Below are 17,158 nucleotides of genomic sequence, written 5' to 3' on the forward strand. Positions count from 1 at the left end.
CTCTCCCCACCTTGTCTCAGTCAAATCCCTCGAACTCAGCACCGCCTTCCTAACCTGCAATCTTCTTCCTGACCTCTCCGCCCCCACCCCCACTCCGCCCCCACCCTTACCTTGACCTCCTTCCACCTATCACATTTCCAACGCCCCTCCTCCAAGTCCCTCCTCCCTACCTTTTATCTTAGCCTGCTGGACACACTTTCCTCATTCCTGAAGAAGGGCTCATGCCCGAAACATCGATTCTCCTGCTCATTGGATGCTGCCAGACCTGCTGCTCTTCTCCAGCAACACATTTTCAGATCTGATCTCCAGCATCTGCAGTCCTCACTTTCTCCTCTTGATAATACCTTCAGATTCCAGCTTACATTCTGATTTTGCCAGAATTGTTTTGCATAGCACAACTTAGAACAATGTATCTTAATAATCTGCTGATTTTCCTCTCTTAAGATATTTAGCATTCTTGTCTGAACAGCCAATAGCACATGCAACCTCATCTTATTTCTCTCTCACACCCATACCTCATAGTCAGGCTCCATAAATTGTGTTCTTTTCTCTTTTTCACATAATCCATTGTGAACACTCACTTCTCTTCTTGCTCTCCTTGCAGAATAAAGCACACAAATTAGTAAGATGCAAAGACCTAGCAAAGGGAGGAAGTTGGCCTAAGCACCTTTTCAGCTACTTTGCAAAGTTTGCCCACCTGCTTCATTGGGAAAGAGGTCTGGTTCCAAGATGCTGCAGACGCTTGATTCTCTGTCTCTGGATCCTAAGCTAACAGGTTGACAGGGTTGTTAAGAAGGCATACAGTGTTTTAGCTTTTATTAATAGAGGGATTGAGTTTTGGGACCATGAGGTTATGCTACAGCTGTACAAAACTCTGGTGCGGCCGCACTTGGAGTATTGTGTACAGTTCTGGTCACCGCATTAAAATAAGGATGTGAAAGCTTTGGAAAGGGTGCTGAGGAGATTTACTAGGATGTTGCCTGGTATGGAGGGAAGGTCTTACGAGGAAAGGCTGAGGGACTCGAGGCTGTTTTCGTTGGAGAGAAGAAGGTTGAGAGGTGACTTAATAGGGACATATAAGATAATCAGAGGGTTAGATAAGGTGGACAGGGAGAGCCTTTTTCCAAGAATGGTGACAGCGAACACAAGGGAGCATAGCTTTAAATTGAGGGGTGATAGACATAGGGCAGATATCAGAGGTAGTTTCTTTACTCAGAGAGTAGTAAGGGTATGGAATGCTTTGCCTGCAACAGTAATAGATTTGCCAACTTTAAGTACATTTAAGTCATCATTGGACAAGCATATGGACGTACACGGAATAGTGTAGGTTAGATGAGCTTCAGATTGATATGACAGGTCGACGCAACATCCATGGCTGAAGGGCCTGTACCGAGCTGTAATGTTCTATGTTAAAACTGAAAGAACTGAGGAACTGTAAATCAGAAACAAAAACAGAAGATGCTAGTAACGCTCAGCAAGTCTGGCAGCATCTGTGAAGAGAAATCAGAGTTAATGTTTCAGGTCTGGTTCTGAAGAAGGATCACTGGACCTGAAACATTAACTCTGATTTCTCTTCACAGATGCTGCCAGGCCTGCTGAGCTTTTCCAGCAACGTCTGTTCTTGCCTCTTTTTCATTAATGTCCATCCCATCTGCCTTGTGGGGAAGCATGCAGCTGAGGAGAAGCTAGCTGGTAATGTTTCTGGTGCCTCTCCAAGTGCTGCTGGTGCCCTTGTCAGTGGTGTGCTTTCTGCTCTTGCCCATCATCAGGGTTGGAACATAGAGCTGCTTCCATGCAGTGTGGAAAGCTGACAGCAGGGAAGTGAAGCTGAAAGTGAATGAAGTACCAAACAGGTAGTGTCTTCCAGGAATCTGGCAATCTTCTGTCAAACAGTGATCACATTTTCTGAGAGAGGAATGCTTTGAACTGTAACCATGACTGCAGCTTTTCTGTTTCACTGATCAAAGCCTTTCCCGCTTGTCAGTTTCACTGAACAAACTCTTCCCCACTGCAGTGTCCTTGCAACTGTAGCCCTCACAAGGTGCAGACACAACAGAGAAAATAACTGCTGTTATGAAGGAAAGAATCCAGCATTAAAAAAAACCTTTAAATTCATTTCAAATGGTGCAATTGCTTTCTTGCCAGAAACAAGGGGATTCCTCACTTGTCTCAGAACTTTGATGGGGGAAATCTCAAAAGCATAGTAAGGTGTCTGAATGCCAACCTACTATCATTTGCACATGATTCAATTCAGGTGCAATACAGAACACATCTCCACTTGGCTGGAAACATCTTGCCTGAAACATCAGGAGAAACAGGCTCCAGCTCTATTGTATATACTTGCAGTGAAATTGGAGGAGTCCATCTGAGGCAGGTGTGGTGTGATGTTTCAGCCATTTGCAATGCTAGTATTGTTCCATGGGAAGAGTAACCAATCACTTGAACAATCAAATGCAGCAATCAAATGAGTGCGTGCAGGCTATCACTCACATTCCACAAATGCCACCTTAAATAAAATTCATGATACACTCAAATTTGCCTTTCAATTCCCAACTGATCTGCAGTTAACTTCTCTTATTGTCAGTAAGGAAGTGTGATGGGTCATGTTAAAAAGTATGTAAATGACACATATAAGAACTGGAGAGTGCAGAGGAGATTTACCAGGGCATTGTCTGACTTGGATAGTTTCAGTTATGAACAGTGACTGGATGGATTGGAGTCATTTTCCTTAGAGTAGAGGAAATTGAGAGAGACATGTTGGATTTTAATACAATAATGAGTGGCAAAGATAGGGTAGTCAAGCAGGAACCTGTCCACTTGGTGGAGGTTTGAATGACCGGGGCGCCTAGATTTAATTAAGGGGCAGAAGGTTTAAAGTGGATGTGAGGAAATCTTTTTTCACCCGAAGGGTGGTGGAAATCTGGATCTCAGTGTGTCTGTAAGAGTGGGATAAACACGTCATAACCTTAAGGAGGTATTTAGATGTGCATTGGCAATGCCAAAGAAGACAGGGAATGGGCCTGGAAAATGGAATTAAAATAATTAGGAGCTTATTTTTGATTAGTGTCATAGAATCATAGAGATGTACAGCATGGAAACAGACCCTTCGGTTCAACCCGTCCATGCCGACCAGATATCCCAACTCAATCTGGTCCCACCTGTCAGCACCCGGCCCATATCCCTCCAAACTCTTCCTATTCATATACCCACCCAAACGCCTTTTAAATGTTGCAATTGTACCAGCCTCCACCACTACCTCTGGCAGCTCATTCCACGCACGTACCACCCTCGGTGTGAAAACGTTGCCTCGTAGATCTCTTTCATATCCTTCCCCTCTCACCCTAAACCTATGCCTTCTAGCTCTGGACTTTCCAACCCCAGGGAAGAGACTTTGTCTATTTTCCCTATCCATGCCCCTCATAATTTTGTAAACCTCTAAAAGGTCACCCCTCAGCCTTCTATGCTCCAGGGAAAACAGCGCCAGCCTGTTCAGCCTCTCCCTATAGCTCAAATCCTCCAACCCTGGCAACATCCTTGTAAATCTTTTCTGAACCTTTTCAAGTTTCACAACAGTTTTCCGATAGGAAGGAGACCAGAATTGCACGCAATATTCCAACAGCCTAACCAATGTCCTGTACAGCTGTAACATGACCTCCCAACCCCTGTAATCAATACTCTGACCAATAAAAGAAAGCTTATCAAATGCTTTCTTCACTATCCTATCTACCTGTGACTCCCTAGGACCTTACCATTAAGTGTATAAGTCCTGCTAAGATTTGCTTTCCCAAAATGCAGCACCTCGCATTTATTTGAATTAAACTCCATCTGCCATTTCTCAGCCCATTTGCCCATCTGGTCAAGATCCTGTTGTAATCTGAGGTAACCCTCTTCGCTGTGCACTACACCTCCAATTTTGGTGTCATCTGCAAACTTACTAACTGTATCTCTTATGCTCACATCCAAATCATTTATGTAAATGACAAAAAGTAGAGGACCCAGCACCGATCCTTGTGGCACTCCACTGGTCACAGGCCTCCAGTCTGAAAGACAATCGTCCATCACCACCCTCTGTCTTCTACCTTTGAGCCAGTTCTGTATCCAAATGGCTAGTTCTCCCTGTATTCCGTGAGATCTAATCAGTCTCCTATGGGGACTCTTGTCGAACGCCTTACTGAAGTCCATATAGATCACATCTACCGCTCTGCCCTCATCAATCCTCTTTGTTACTTCTTCAAAAAACTCAATCAAGTTTGTGAGACATGATTTCCCATGCACAAAGCCATGATGACTATCCCTAATTAGTCCTTGCCTTTCCAAATACATGTACATCCTGTCCCTCAGGATTCCCTCCAACAACTTGCCCACCATCAATGTCAGGCTCACTGGTCTATAGACTACAATAGGTGAATGGGGTGGGGATGGAGGTGATAGGTCAGAGAGGAGGGTGGGGGATTATTTACTGTTGGGGACGTTGGGAGAGGAAGAAACAGAGGGCTTTGAGGCCCTGGTCATGGCAGATGGAGGTGTAGAGGGATTGGATGTCCATGGTGAAGATGAGGCTTTGGGGGCCAGGGAAACAGAAGTCTTGGAGGAGGTGGAGGGCGTGGGTGGTGTCTCGAACAAATGTGGGGAATTCCTGGACAAGGGGGGATAGGACAGTATCGAGGTAGGTTGAGATGAGTTCGGTGGGGCAGGAGCATGCTGAGACAATGGGTTGGCCGGGATGGTCAGGCTTGTAGATCTTGGGAAGCAGGTAGAATCGGGCAGTGCAGGGTTCCCGGACTGCGAGTTTGGAAGCTGTGGGTGGGAGATCTCCTGAGGTGATGAGGTTCTGTATGGTCTGGGAGATGATGCTGAAAATGTGTTGCTGGAAAAGCGCAGCAGGTCAGGCAGCATCCAAGGAGCAGGAGAATCGACGTTTCGGGCATGAGCCCTTCTTCCTGGGAGATGATAGTTTGGTGATGGGGGGGCGGGGTCGTGGTTGAGGGGGCAGTAGGAGGAGGTGTCTTTGAGTTGACATTTGGCTTCAGCGGTGTAGAGGTCAATGCGCCAAACTACCACTTCATCCCCTTTATCCACTGGCTTGATGTGAGGTTGGAGCAGAGGGAGTGGACGGCTGCGCGTTGTGAGGATTAGAAGTTGGGGGGGTAGACAGGTTGAGGTGGTTAATGTTGCGGCAGCAGTTGGAAATGAAGAGATCGAGGGCAGGTAGTAGGCCAGCGCGGGGTGTCCAGGTGGATGGAGTGTGTTGGAGGCAGGCGAAGGGGTCCTCGGAAGGTGGACAGGAGTCCTGATTGAAAAATTAAGCTCGGAGGCGGAAGAAGAAGTGTTCGACGTCACGTCTGTATTAGGGTGCTCCTCTCACCTCTCGTCTCCTTTGAAGAATGTTCAAACTCCAAAGTTTGTTGAACATAATTAGACAAGGGTAGAAAGACAGCTAAGAGCATTAATAATAAAATTGACTAGCAAGAGATGTTGTGGATAAAAAGATTTAAAGGAAAGGGGAGGGAAAGGAAAAGAATATCTGGTTGGCTTGAAATAGCTGGATGGAAGGAACTGATTTGTACAGGACACATATGGAATGCCAATCATAAGCCAAAGACCTTCTCCAGGGCACAGCACACATGATTTAAAAGTATTGTCGATACTTCAAAGCATTACAAGGTCATTTGGGGGACAAATTTGATATTGGAATTTGCTGAGTTCCTTTTTCGGGCGCACCACTTGTGTTAACATGTCAGTGCTTACAGACTGTTGCTAAAATAAAGTGCTATTCAAACACCCAGCAAGGAAGCTCTATGAACAGACATGCTCGCCATGGTGAATACAAGCCTCTTTCTACCTGGACCAGATCCATGTCATTCAGTGTATTCTCTGATTGGTCCTTCCTGCAGGCCTCACGCACCAATCACAGAGCCGCTCCTCGCCGCTATGTTTGGATAACATTCCCGTTATAACTGGGAGGACCTTCATGGGGCAACCGAAAGGCTGCCGGCGACAGTTGAATTGTCATTGCAGTGGCTTTTCCCCTCTTTTATTCTTAACTTCTCGTGATGTCTTTGGGGGTTTGCACTGTGGCTTGTATCTTTGTCAGAGTTGGCCAGGTTACTTTCCTTTCGGCCTATTTACGCTCACTTTGAGGCCCTGGTCTGTAAGGGGCAGTGTGCTGGCCAGCTCCCTATGGGGTCCTGGTGTTGGCCCAGTGACAGTTGAAGGGGTGGGAGGCACGAGCAGGTAGGCAGCAGCTGGAGCCTCCAGGGCGCTCACTATCCTGCAGCAATGTTCCGGCTCATGATCAAACAAGCTAAGACCCACCCGAGTGTGAGTATCACACGAATAATTTCTCTCCGCCTTTTACATTTTTATTCCCACGTGCCCCCCCCACGGTGGGCGGTGCTCAGGTGCGAAGTCCACCGGCAGGAGAACCAGCAGCAATGACACGCCACTGGGATTTAAATCCTGGGGAGGAGGGGATTGGAGGAGATGGACTCCCAGTGCACTGTTTCTTAAACATTTCAGTTGTAACTCCCAAACAAAACACGTTACAAGTACATTTACTGGATTGATCTCACTCTCTCTTGTTTTTAAATCCCTTCATTGTACTATATTTTAAGTGGCAATTCGTGCCTCCTTTTGATACAACCTTTATTTCTTTGCATCTGTTATCACTTTTTAAAAGTCACGCATAGGATCTGGGTGATGCTGTCTGGGAACATTTATTGTCCATCCCTATTGCCTTTGAGATGCTGCAGCCAATGTCCTGGAATTACACCCACAATGCCATTCAGGAGGGAATCCCAGGATTTTGACCTATCAACTCTGAAGGAAAAACGATAGGGTGACTGATTTGGAGGGGAATTTGCAGGTGGTGGTGTTACCATGTACCTGCTGCTTTTGACCTATACAATGGTAGTTGTGGGTCTAGAAGGTGCCTTGGTGAATTTCTGCCGTGCATCAGATTGCTACTACTGATATTTTGCCATGCAATCTCTCAAGGCTTCTACCCTATCACAGACCCTTTCCCACCTCCCAATGCTCCAAAAATCTTCACTTCCGATGAATGGTTTCTCATCACACGAATGTTTTAACTTGCTGGGTTTTTTTCTACTTTTTGTTCTTATTACATATGTGTTATCTTTACCATGATGAGGCAGAGGATTCAGAGATAATTTCAGCTTTAAAAGTTGCTGTTGGTAGAGTTTTGTTATAACTTGCAGATAATTTGTTGAGGGGTTTGGAACAAAGGAGTTGAGGTGCAAGTCTGTTATGATCTCTTTGAATAATGGCAGAGACTCACATCTGAATGACCTGCTCAGCCATCTTTGTTGAAAATAGCTAATGGTGCTTCACAGTAATAAATAGACCCAAGATCGTGGCCCAGATATGCTAATAGCCAGCGAGTCATTGGAGCAATATTGGGACCTTGCAGAATCCCTGATGCAGCTTACTCCTGGGAATTACACATGAAATTGAATTTTTTGATGGGCAATTACCTTGCATATGGATCCCTCCCAAAAGAAGTACATTAAAGTCAGAGAATTCAAAGGATTCTGACTCCCTTAAGCTGGCTAGTGATGATACTCTGAAATGTTGGAAGACATAACATCTACTTTAACTGCTGCTAGTTATTAGTTAATAAGAGAAACTGGATCTGTTAGGACTGTATCCACTGGAGTTCAGAAGATGAGAGGGGATTTCAAAGAAATCTATAAATTTCTAATGGGGCTAGACAGGGTAAACATGGAAATGATGTTCTTGATAACTGGGGAGTCCAGACCCAGGGATCACAACTTAAAGGTATGGGACAAGCCATTCAGAGCTGCAGTGAGGAGAAATTTCTTCATTCAGAATGGTGGGCCTGTGAAATTTTCAGTTGGTTGAGGCCAAACGTTAATTTTTTTAAAGAAGTAATTATATAGTCCGTGGAGATAAAAGAATCAAAAGGTAGGGAGAAAAAGCAGGAATTTAGTACGGAATTGGATTATCAGCCATGATTAATAGTATGGTGGAGCAGGCTCGAAGAACTGCATGGTCCACTCGTGCTCCAGTTCCTGTGTTTTCTATGTATAAAAACTGAACCTTCAACTCAACACCGACCCACCCAATCCTGATAGGACAACCCAACACCTACCATGCCCCTACCCCTGACTTGATCCTGCTAGTACTGATGTAAGGTAGCAAAGACTCCGTTAACTGTGTGGCCTTTGGTGTTGCAACAGAAGCAAAGGAAGGGGACAAGGGCAGAAGATTAAAACTGCAAAACTTTTAGTAATTTGTGCTCAATTAAAGGATCTTATTGTGGCAGATGGCATGATGGTATTCATTTGAAGATTTATTTTTGTGATTTATCTAGGTACTAAATTTGCTTAATGTTCATCATCTGCCCCATTAAAATCAGCTTTAAGTATTAATGCTTTGCTTTTCATTCAGTGGTCATTACAATATTCAGTGCATATAAGTGTATTGTAATAAAGGCATAGTGACGCAAAGATTCTCTAATCAATATGATGCAGCACGTGTGCGCTTCTAGGATCTTTTCAGGGACCTCATCCTCTCAAACATATTTATTACTGACTTGGATGAAGGAATAAGTTGTGTCTGTTAAGGTTTGGTGATGATGCTGAGTTTCGAGTGACAACAGATACAGTGGATAGGAGTGGCTAATGGTCAAGAGAAATGGAATAAATGTTCTAAACTACATTTATATAGAGCTCAATGTAGTTAAGTGTGAAATCATCCATCTTGGACCTCAGGAAGTTAAATCAAGGATTTTCTGACGCTGAGTAACTGTATCAGAGCAAAGTGATTTGGGATTTCAACTGCACTTCATTAAAAACCACACGCCAAAGGTATTTCATAAATGATGTCAATAACAGAATGGAAACAGATACAAATCTATGTATATTTAGTGATTATTTTAAAAACACAGTAAAAAGCTCACAAATATAGTTGCTAAAAACACATTACTCGACATAGAGACACTGATCCTGTTGGAGACTTGGCTGATTTTTCATTATTTTTATTTTAGCCTTTTATCAATCTGGTTTGCAGCTGAGAAATGTGAGCTAAAAATGATTTTTGGATTGTGGATAACAACTTGCTTTAAAAAGAAAACAGATGAAACAAGCATTTGTTTATTTTTGAGGCCTGGTCTGGAAGTTAATTGCAGATTGGTTTCTGATCAAAAGGTTCTGCAGACACTTTGTCACCAGGGAAGAGCATTATGTTTAAACAGGTAACAGAAGTTGGGGGTGAGAGTGTGGTGCTGGAAAAGCACAGCAAGTCGAGCAGCATCTAAGGAGCAGGAGAATCGACATTTCAAGCATAGGCCCTTCATCAAGACTTCACTTTCTCCGTGATAACAGAAGCTGGCTATTAACAGAATCAGTTCCTCAGAATTGGTTTCAGCAAGTCTGGAAAAGACCTAATGCTCATGTAGATGGCAGATTTTGAATGGTAACTAGGATCTGGTGGAGAACATTGTCAGTCTGTTGGGATGGTCAGAATTTGAATTGAGCTTTGGAGTGTGTTTTCTATTGAAAAGGAATTTGGCTGTTGATGCTATAGCGGGAAGATTTGAAAGTTCCCTGCCTTACCTCCCATTAGCAGCTCTTGGAAGCTCAGAGAATAGAAAACTAAGATATAAGTATTACTGCCTTTATATGTGTGAGCAAGAAAGATGATCCTGATCAATATTACCAGTAAATCAACCAAAAACCATTGTCTATGCCTGTGGAACAAGACATTGTGAAAACCACTTAAGTAATCTGGCCAGTGTTGTTAATGTTAAAAAAAATTACCCCTGAACTGTGTTTGTTTGTCTTTTGTGCGAATAGGGCTGAAAACAAAGACTTCTGGATTGAAGCATAGACCAGTGAGATTATTTTGTTTAATTTTGTTCCTCTAAAGTTATTGTATTGTTAATAAATTGCTAAGGCTTGTGTTTAAGCTACAAACCAGTGTTGAGAATTGCTCATTCATAAAGTCTGGGATTGATTATTCGAAAGCTTGCTTAGGAACCATTGGGTTTAATCATTGAGAACGTTTGAAGGTTTTAATTTTACTGTGGGGGAATACAGTATACTGATCTGGTTTGGTTCAGCTGTCAGTTTCAATGTCGTAACATTCCAGAAACATCTCAGAATACTATGTCCGTGAAACAGTCAACACTATTAATCACCTGAAGCTCTGGACTGCTAACTATTGTGTTATAACTGGCTACAAAGGTAATTTTCTTCAAGAAAAAGATTTTTATACACAATAGAATTGCAAATTGTACTTTGGTACAAGCATACTGACTTTTCTCGATTACCTTTTGTTTTCTGTATGTGGCTATAATGGTTGATAATATTCCCTACAGCAGATATCAAGCCCTCTGGCCAATGGTTTCCCATTTTCTGCCTCTCTTTTTTTTTAATAAAGGGCTATTTTCAAGTCTGATTGAACCTTCCCTTACCTATAAAAAATTAGAAAACTTATACTAATGCATCTGCTATCTCACTAGAAGTCACTTTTAGGACCCTAGGATGGATTCCATCTGGACTTGTCAGACCACAGCTCCATCAATTTACTGACTACCACTTACCTCATGACTATAAATTCCTCTCTCCACCACCTGATTTACATCTATTACTGAAGTAGTTTTCCTATCCTCAAAAGTGAAAACAGATGCAAAATATTTGTTCAGTTTATTCTCTATTTCCTTTTATTATGTTCATATACCCATTCTCATCCTTTACAGGGCCAATGCACAATTCACTTACACTTTTTCTTCCTATAGAAATTCTTGCTACCTATTTTTACATTACTAGCTAGCTTCCTCTCAGATTCTAATTTCTTCCTCCCTATTATTCTTTTAGTCATTCACTGCTATTCTTTATCATCTGACCAATCATCTGACCTGCCAATCATCTTTGTGCAGCTGCATGTTTTTCCTTAGGTTTGATGCATTCCCTAAATCCTTTAATTAACCACAGATTGTGGAGCCTTCCTTTGAAATTTTTCTTTATAGAAGGAAGTCTCTATTAATCTGTACCTAGCTTCAGCTAGCTGAACTTTTAATGCTCCTTATTGAGGTGTACCTTAACTCTGAGGTTAGTATTAATCCTGTAATATTGCACATACAAAGTCTAAAATAACCTGCTGTCTAGTTGATTGCAAAGTATCTGCTCTACAAAATTATCTCGAAAGCATTCTATGAATCCTCATACAGGCTACTATTGCTGATCTGATTTTTCTAGTTCATATGTCAATGAAGTCATCCTTGGTTATTGTAGTTCTACTATCACAAACACACAATATTTCTTCTTATATCCTTTGCCCCAAATTGTAGTTACTGTTATGGGACCTGTAGATGACTCAAATTAGTGGCTATTTTCTTCTACTATTCCTAATTCCACTCATATCAATTATGCATCCTGATCTCATGAACAGGACTATCTCACTATCCTACAAATACCATCCTTGACTAACAGTGAAAATTGGATGAAAGCCTTCTGATGAAGTGCTTATGCCTGAAATGTCGATTCTCCTGCTCCTCGGATGCTGCCTGACCTGCTGTGCTTTTTTAGCACCACACTCTTGACTCTGATCTGCAGTCCTCACTTTATACTAACAGTGAAAACCATCTACTTTATTACACTAGACTGCAACTATTGCAATGATTTCATTATTAACGTCAGAAAGAAAGAAACGTACCTTCAATCCCAGTAATGCCTTTACAGACACTCGAGACGTCAGTGAAGAGTTGCCTCTGTCTGCAGCAAAAGTCTTTTGTTCAGCTGCACATCTATAATCCGTTTAGTTTCTGAAAATTTCTGCGCATTTCCTCGATGCTGTTTTTTTTCTGTGAATGTCATCTCCAAGATCCTCAAACTGACTGCTAACCAAGCTTCCTAAATTCATATCTTAAGAAACATTATAGGATATTTTCTTCCGTGAATTTTGCGGCATTCTTCCTCTGGCGCTTCCTTCATCTAAGCACCTCAGGATGCCTTCCCAGTTTTGAGTTCTTGGAGATTGTTCATAATAGCCCCTCTGTTTCTATACGTCTGTCCTTCCTGCATGAACCTGCTTCTAGCTCGTTTTCTCTTTGGTCATACAAGTCAGATTAGCAAACATCTCCCTTGGTTATAACTGTTCATTTGCCTGACTTCTTGTAAACGCTGTTTTGAAATTAATATTCAAAATGACTTTCCGACCTTAAAGAACGCTTCAGATCTTCATAGATTTTTTTAAAAAAAATCCTCTTTGGAGTATAAGTTCTCAAATAATTTATTATGAACATTTTCAATGGGAAAGTATTCCTCTTGGATTTCTCTTTGTCTTCTGATCTAATATTTTATGAAGCTCATATTTTATGGTACTGAAACAAGCATCTTGAGACATTTGGCATGTCAAAGGTGCTGTATAAATATAAATTGTTGTCCTGAGGAAATTGGCCTCCAGCAATCTCAATTTGTTTTTATTTGTGTTAGCTATGGCTCCCATCAGTGGAGAATTTCCCCATTGATTCCTGTTGACTTCACTTTTGCAAGGGCTACATGATACATATTCAGTCAAATGCTTCTTTGTTAATCATTCTTACTTCTCTTCTGGAATACATTTCTTTAGTGTACGTTTGACTCTTAGACCCTTGTGCGTCTGAGTTATGATTCTTATCATTGTTGATAAACCTCACCATTGCTTTCCCTATCTTTACTTTTTTTTACCAGATTGCTCAATGTTCAGCTGCCTCAGCTCGACTGCTTTTGAAACTCTCTGTTTTTTTTTTAAATAAACAACAGCTCAAGTCTCATCTCATCCTTAGCTCTCTCTCATTACATGTTGGATATAAAATCGTGAGTTGCAATGTATTTGTGTTTAAGTAGATCAATGTGAGGAGGTTTTCGATGCTAATGTAACCTAGTTTTATGCTTTACAATGATCAGAGATGTTTGTTATTTTGTCCCTGACATGATGTCTGCAATGTCAGCTGAGAATACATTCCAGGGGGAGGAATAATGACACATATTTGAGTAGGAAAGGAATGGGATGGTTTGCCATTTCACTTCTTGTGAGCACCAGGAGTATTGTAAGAATTAGAAAGATGGATATGCAAATAATTCTTCAGAGGTATACAACTTGGCCCAGAGCAGATAACTAATGTGCAGAAGGTCATTGTTTTTATTGATAAGATCACATCTGGAACACTGTTAGTGATTTTGGTCATCTTATTAAAGAAAGGATGTAAATGCTTTAAAAGCACTTCAGGAAAGATTCATTGGATTGATATCTGGGATGGGGGACAATATGTTATGAGGAAAGTTTAGACAGGTTCACCTGTTTTCATTAGAGTTTAGAAGAATGAGACTCTGAAAATACAGTAAAACTGGTGAAAGAGACATACTGGTGTGACTTGTCTTGTATACTTCAATGTGGAGCTCCTGTATAACCAATATGTTTACTTTCAATTCATGCTGCTTTTGTTTCTCTTTTAGTAGTGACCTTCATTGAAACACACACATCCTGATGGATGCTGGAAGTGTGTTTCCCTTCAGGGAGAGACAAGAGTATGGGTCAATAAACTTAAAAATGAAGGGTTTCCCATTGTAAGGTGGAGATGAAGAATTTTTCATTGAGGGTTATGAGTCCTTGGAACTCTCTTTGCCAGAGATTGGTGAAGTCAGAGTCGTTGAATACATTTCAGGCAAGATAGGTAGATTTCTGACTAACAGGGAAGTCAGAGATCATTGGTGTTGGCAGGGACATGGAGTTGAATTCACAACGAGATCAGCCAAGATCTTATTAAATACCACAAAAGGCTTGAATATATTTTTAATATATAATAATTCTTGTTTAAGTACAGAAACCTAGTCCATGCTTTCTATTAACCTGGGTCTGAAAAGACAGGTAAATTGGAGAATTTTGTATAGTTTGATAATATGTTAAACTTTCTTGTGACTCTGGTAATAGAGGGGCTTGATTTCCACTTGCTACCTCAGTGAAGTCCGACAGTGTATTAATTCAGTTATCAAAATGGCCAATACCACTCTTCTGGTGCTACTCAAAATAAGAGTGTTAATTAATTCAAAAGAATCTGTTTACTATTAATCACAACTTATTTTTAAAGCAATTGACAAACACTGACTTATGATCTGGAAAGAAAAGTATATTTCCTTAATCCTCCACCCCCTTACCCCCCCCCACCAAACACACATATATATACACACACATTTTTCTTTTAAAAGAACAGCCTTGGGCCAAGGTCTGGGACAAAGGATCAAATGTGATGATTTCTCACATGTGCAAATATCCTGTTTGTGAAACTGAACTGCTAACAGCTGTAGATTGGAATTAAAGCTGGACATTTATCACAATCAACTTGAATTTCATTTGCTGGGCATCAGTCACATTCCATTACCTCATCTTTCACCAGGTAGACAGGAATACTGGTATTTGTAAATTCTATCAAGTTCCCAGCAACATCTTCTAAGAAATAGGATTTCAAGAGAGAGACTTGTTTTTATTTTCTGACTTCTGGGACTGTATATTTCTAAGACAAGAGAGGGTTTCTAGGCAGCTTTTAGCATATACATCAAAACCAGTGTTTAGTAATTACATGAACAAACTCATTCCTTTTCCCTTTGAAAAATATGTTTATCTTCCCTTCCAAATTCACTTAATATTCAGAAAAACAGGTGGCTTTTTTGTGCCCATTAAACATTTTGCTTTATTCCCAAGAAATCACATAGTAACCCTTCTCGATCCAGAGAATGTCTAAATAGTCCAAAATCTTCCAGCATTTTTCACAGCTTTTAAATGTAAATATGTCTTCCCAAGAAGGTCATGTCCTGGAATATGTTTAAGGCAGAGGTAGATAGATTATTGACCAACAAAGGAGTCAAAGGATGTCTGGGATAAACGGGAAAGTGGAGTTGAGCCACAATCAGATCATCCCAAATGTGTTTTCCAACTAAATATTTTTGTAACTTTTGTGCAAGATTAAACTACACAACTTGCCTCTGCAGAGTATGTTTGGAAATCTGCTGTAACCTTGCATTTTTCCAAAGTTTGCTTACATTGTGTCACCGTCAATAACTGGCCTTGCAGTTCAGCTGTGTCATCAAGGTAGATGTACTTCAACTCTTAGCTACGTTGTCCTGTTTACAAGCTCATTCTGATGCTCAAATTTAAGTTTTTCCAAGGAATCTTCATCTCTTGTAGGTCTGAATGGTCAAGTCTGCAAACTAAAGAATATTTAAAGCGACACATGCTGTATAGAAAGAAGTCTGCTGGTTAGGAATAACAAACAGGTTTCTGTCATGTTTATCTTGTGCGTCTACATAGATAGGGGAGTCAGACTCTAGACTGAGCTCACCACATCCTCCAGGAAGAGGTCATCCTGCTCCTCTTTTCTATTGATGACACACCCATAGACTGTTGTGAAATGTGCTATTGCTGCAGCTGTGGCATGGTGTCTCCCGGGCAGCACGGTGGCACAGTGGTTAGCACTGCTGCCTCACAGCGCCAGAGACCCGGCTTCAATTCCTGCCTCAGGCAACTGTCTGTGTGGAGTTTGCACATTCTCCCTGTGTCTGCGTGAGTTTCCTCCCACAGATCAAAAATGTGCAGGTTAGGTGAATTGGCTATGCTAAATTGTCCGTAGTTTTAGGTGAAGGGGTAAATGTAGGGGAAAGGGTCTGGGTGGGTTGCTCTTCGGAGGGTCGGTGTGGGCTTGTTGGGCTGAAGGGCCTGTTTCCACACTGTTGGTAATCTAATCTACTCACCACCTTCTATGAAGTTGACTGGCTTTAGTTCACACATTGAGGTCAACCATTCTGATTCTTAGCTCACTTAGCTCATTTTCTTAGTGGTCATTCCTTCCCTATACCTGAGAGTATCTTCAATTTAAACTGTAATGTTTTGATGACTGTGGTCAGTTGATTTTTTAAAATTATTGCTTGCTGTATCCTGTTTTACGATCTCCTTGAGCACTTTTAAACTTTTGTATGGGCCTTTGCTCTGTGCAGTTCAATCCTGAGGTGGGCTGTTAACTTTGTCACTTCCTGTTGCCTTTGAACTTTTCAGATATTTCCCCAGTATCTAGAGTAGGATTGCTGGTCTGGTCTTCTGGGTTTTTAAATAATCCTGTATGGTGGCAGGACTTCATTTTGGCTGTTGATGCCATTTGCCTTCAGATCCAGGGATGGATCATTGGTACTACCATGTAGAAATATATTGTCTGTAATCTTGTCAGTGAGCATTAAATTACTTTATTAAACATAGTAATTTGAAAGTTATAGCAAGAAATGGCTTGTTGCTGAAGCAGCCCTTGGTTCCATGTGATCTGACTTCATTATGATGTAGTTCCTTTTGCACAATAATCAAACTATTCTTAACAATATAATGAATGAGTTCTTTATAGACTGAGCACAGTACTTACTGAGGTCTGACCAAGACTCTGGACAGCTGACTCATCACATCATTTTTGAATTCCTGCTCCTTCGAAATAAAGACCAACATTCCATTAGCCTTTCGATATCTTTTTATGCTTTTTCACAAGCTTGAGATAGCCGAATCATTAATCCTTCAGTGGGTGCTATTCTTTCTCTTTTGCAAGTTGTACCTGGCCTAGGTATGAGTCCCATGAACAGTAATGAGTCTAGTCAATTGTAGAGCTAGTCAATTTTCAGAGTTGGCAAGTTAGTATCTCAAGGGATAACAGTGGCTTAGAAACAGAGGATACTTCAGGAAGGGGATTTGGGTTTCCTGTAAGCAAACCCGAGGAACCTTACATTCTTTTCCCTGGACATATTACTCAGTGAAAATGAAAATGAGAGGCTCTTAGAAGCAGCTGAAGACAAAACAAAATCAAAAGACACTGAGGTCTGGAGAAATCTATAGGAGACCTGTGCTGCCTTTTAAAACTTGTTCAGTCATGATTTGTGGCGATCACTGGCTCAGTAAGTATTTACTGCACACCCCTGGAATTGGCCTTGAGAAGGACGTAGTAATCCAATTTCTTGAGCTGCTCTCATCCATGTGATAAGGAACACCTAGAGTGCTGTTACAGAGGGAGTTCCAGGATTTTGACCCTGTGCAAATGAGGGAATACTTGAGGGGAACTTGCGGGAAGTGGTTTTCCCATGTATCACCTGCCATTTTCCTTTTTACATGT

The 17,158-nt window shown here is 41.4% G+C and overlaps 1 protein-coding gene across 1 annotated transcript in view; it reads left to right on the top strand.

Annotated features, from left to right (window-relative positions):
- Window positions 1-6,173: 6,173 nt before the first annotated feature.
- LOC122549805 (cytochrome c oxidase subunit NDUFA4-like) overlaps window positions 6,174-17,158 on the top strand; it is a 14,120-nt gene continuing 3,135 nt past the window's right edge. The window contains exon 1 of the mRNA XM_043689864.1: window positions 6,174-6,321. Coding sequence (XP_043545799.1) covers window positions 6,280-6,321 — 42 coding nt within the window. The 5' untranslated portion in view covers window positions 6,174-6,279. The remainder of the gene's footprint in view (window positions 6,322-17,158) is intronic.

This window comes from Chiloscyllium plagiosum, chromosome 5 (genome assembly GCF_004010195.1).
Source record: "Chiloscyllium plagiosum isolate BGI_BamShark_2017 chromosome 5, ASM401019v2, whole genome shotgun sequence".
NCBI classification, from domain to species: domain Eukaryota; kingdom Metazoa; phylum Chordata; class Chondrichthyes; order Orectolobiformes; family Hemiscylliidae; genus Chiloscyllium; species Chiloscyllium plagiosum.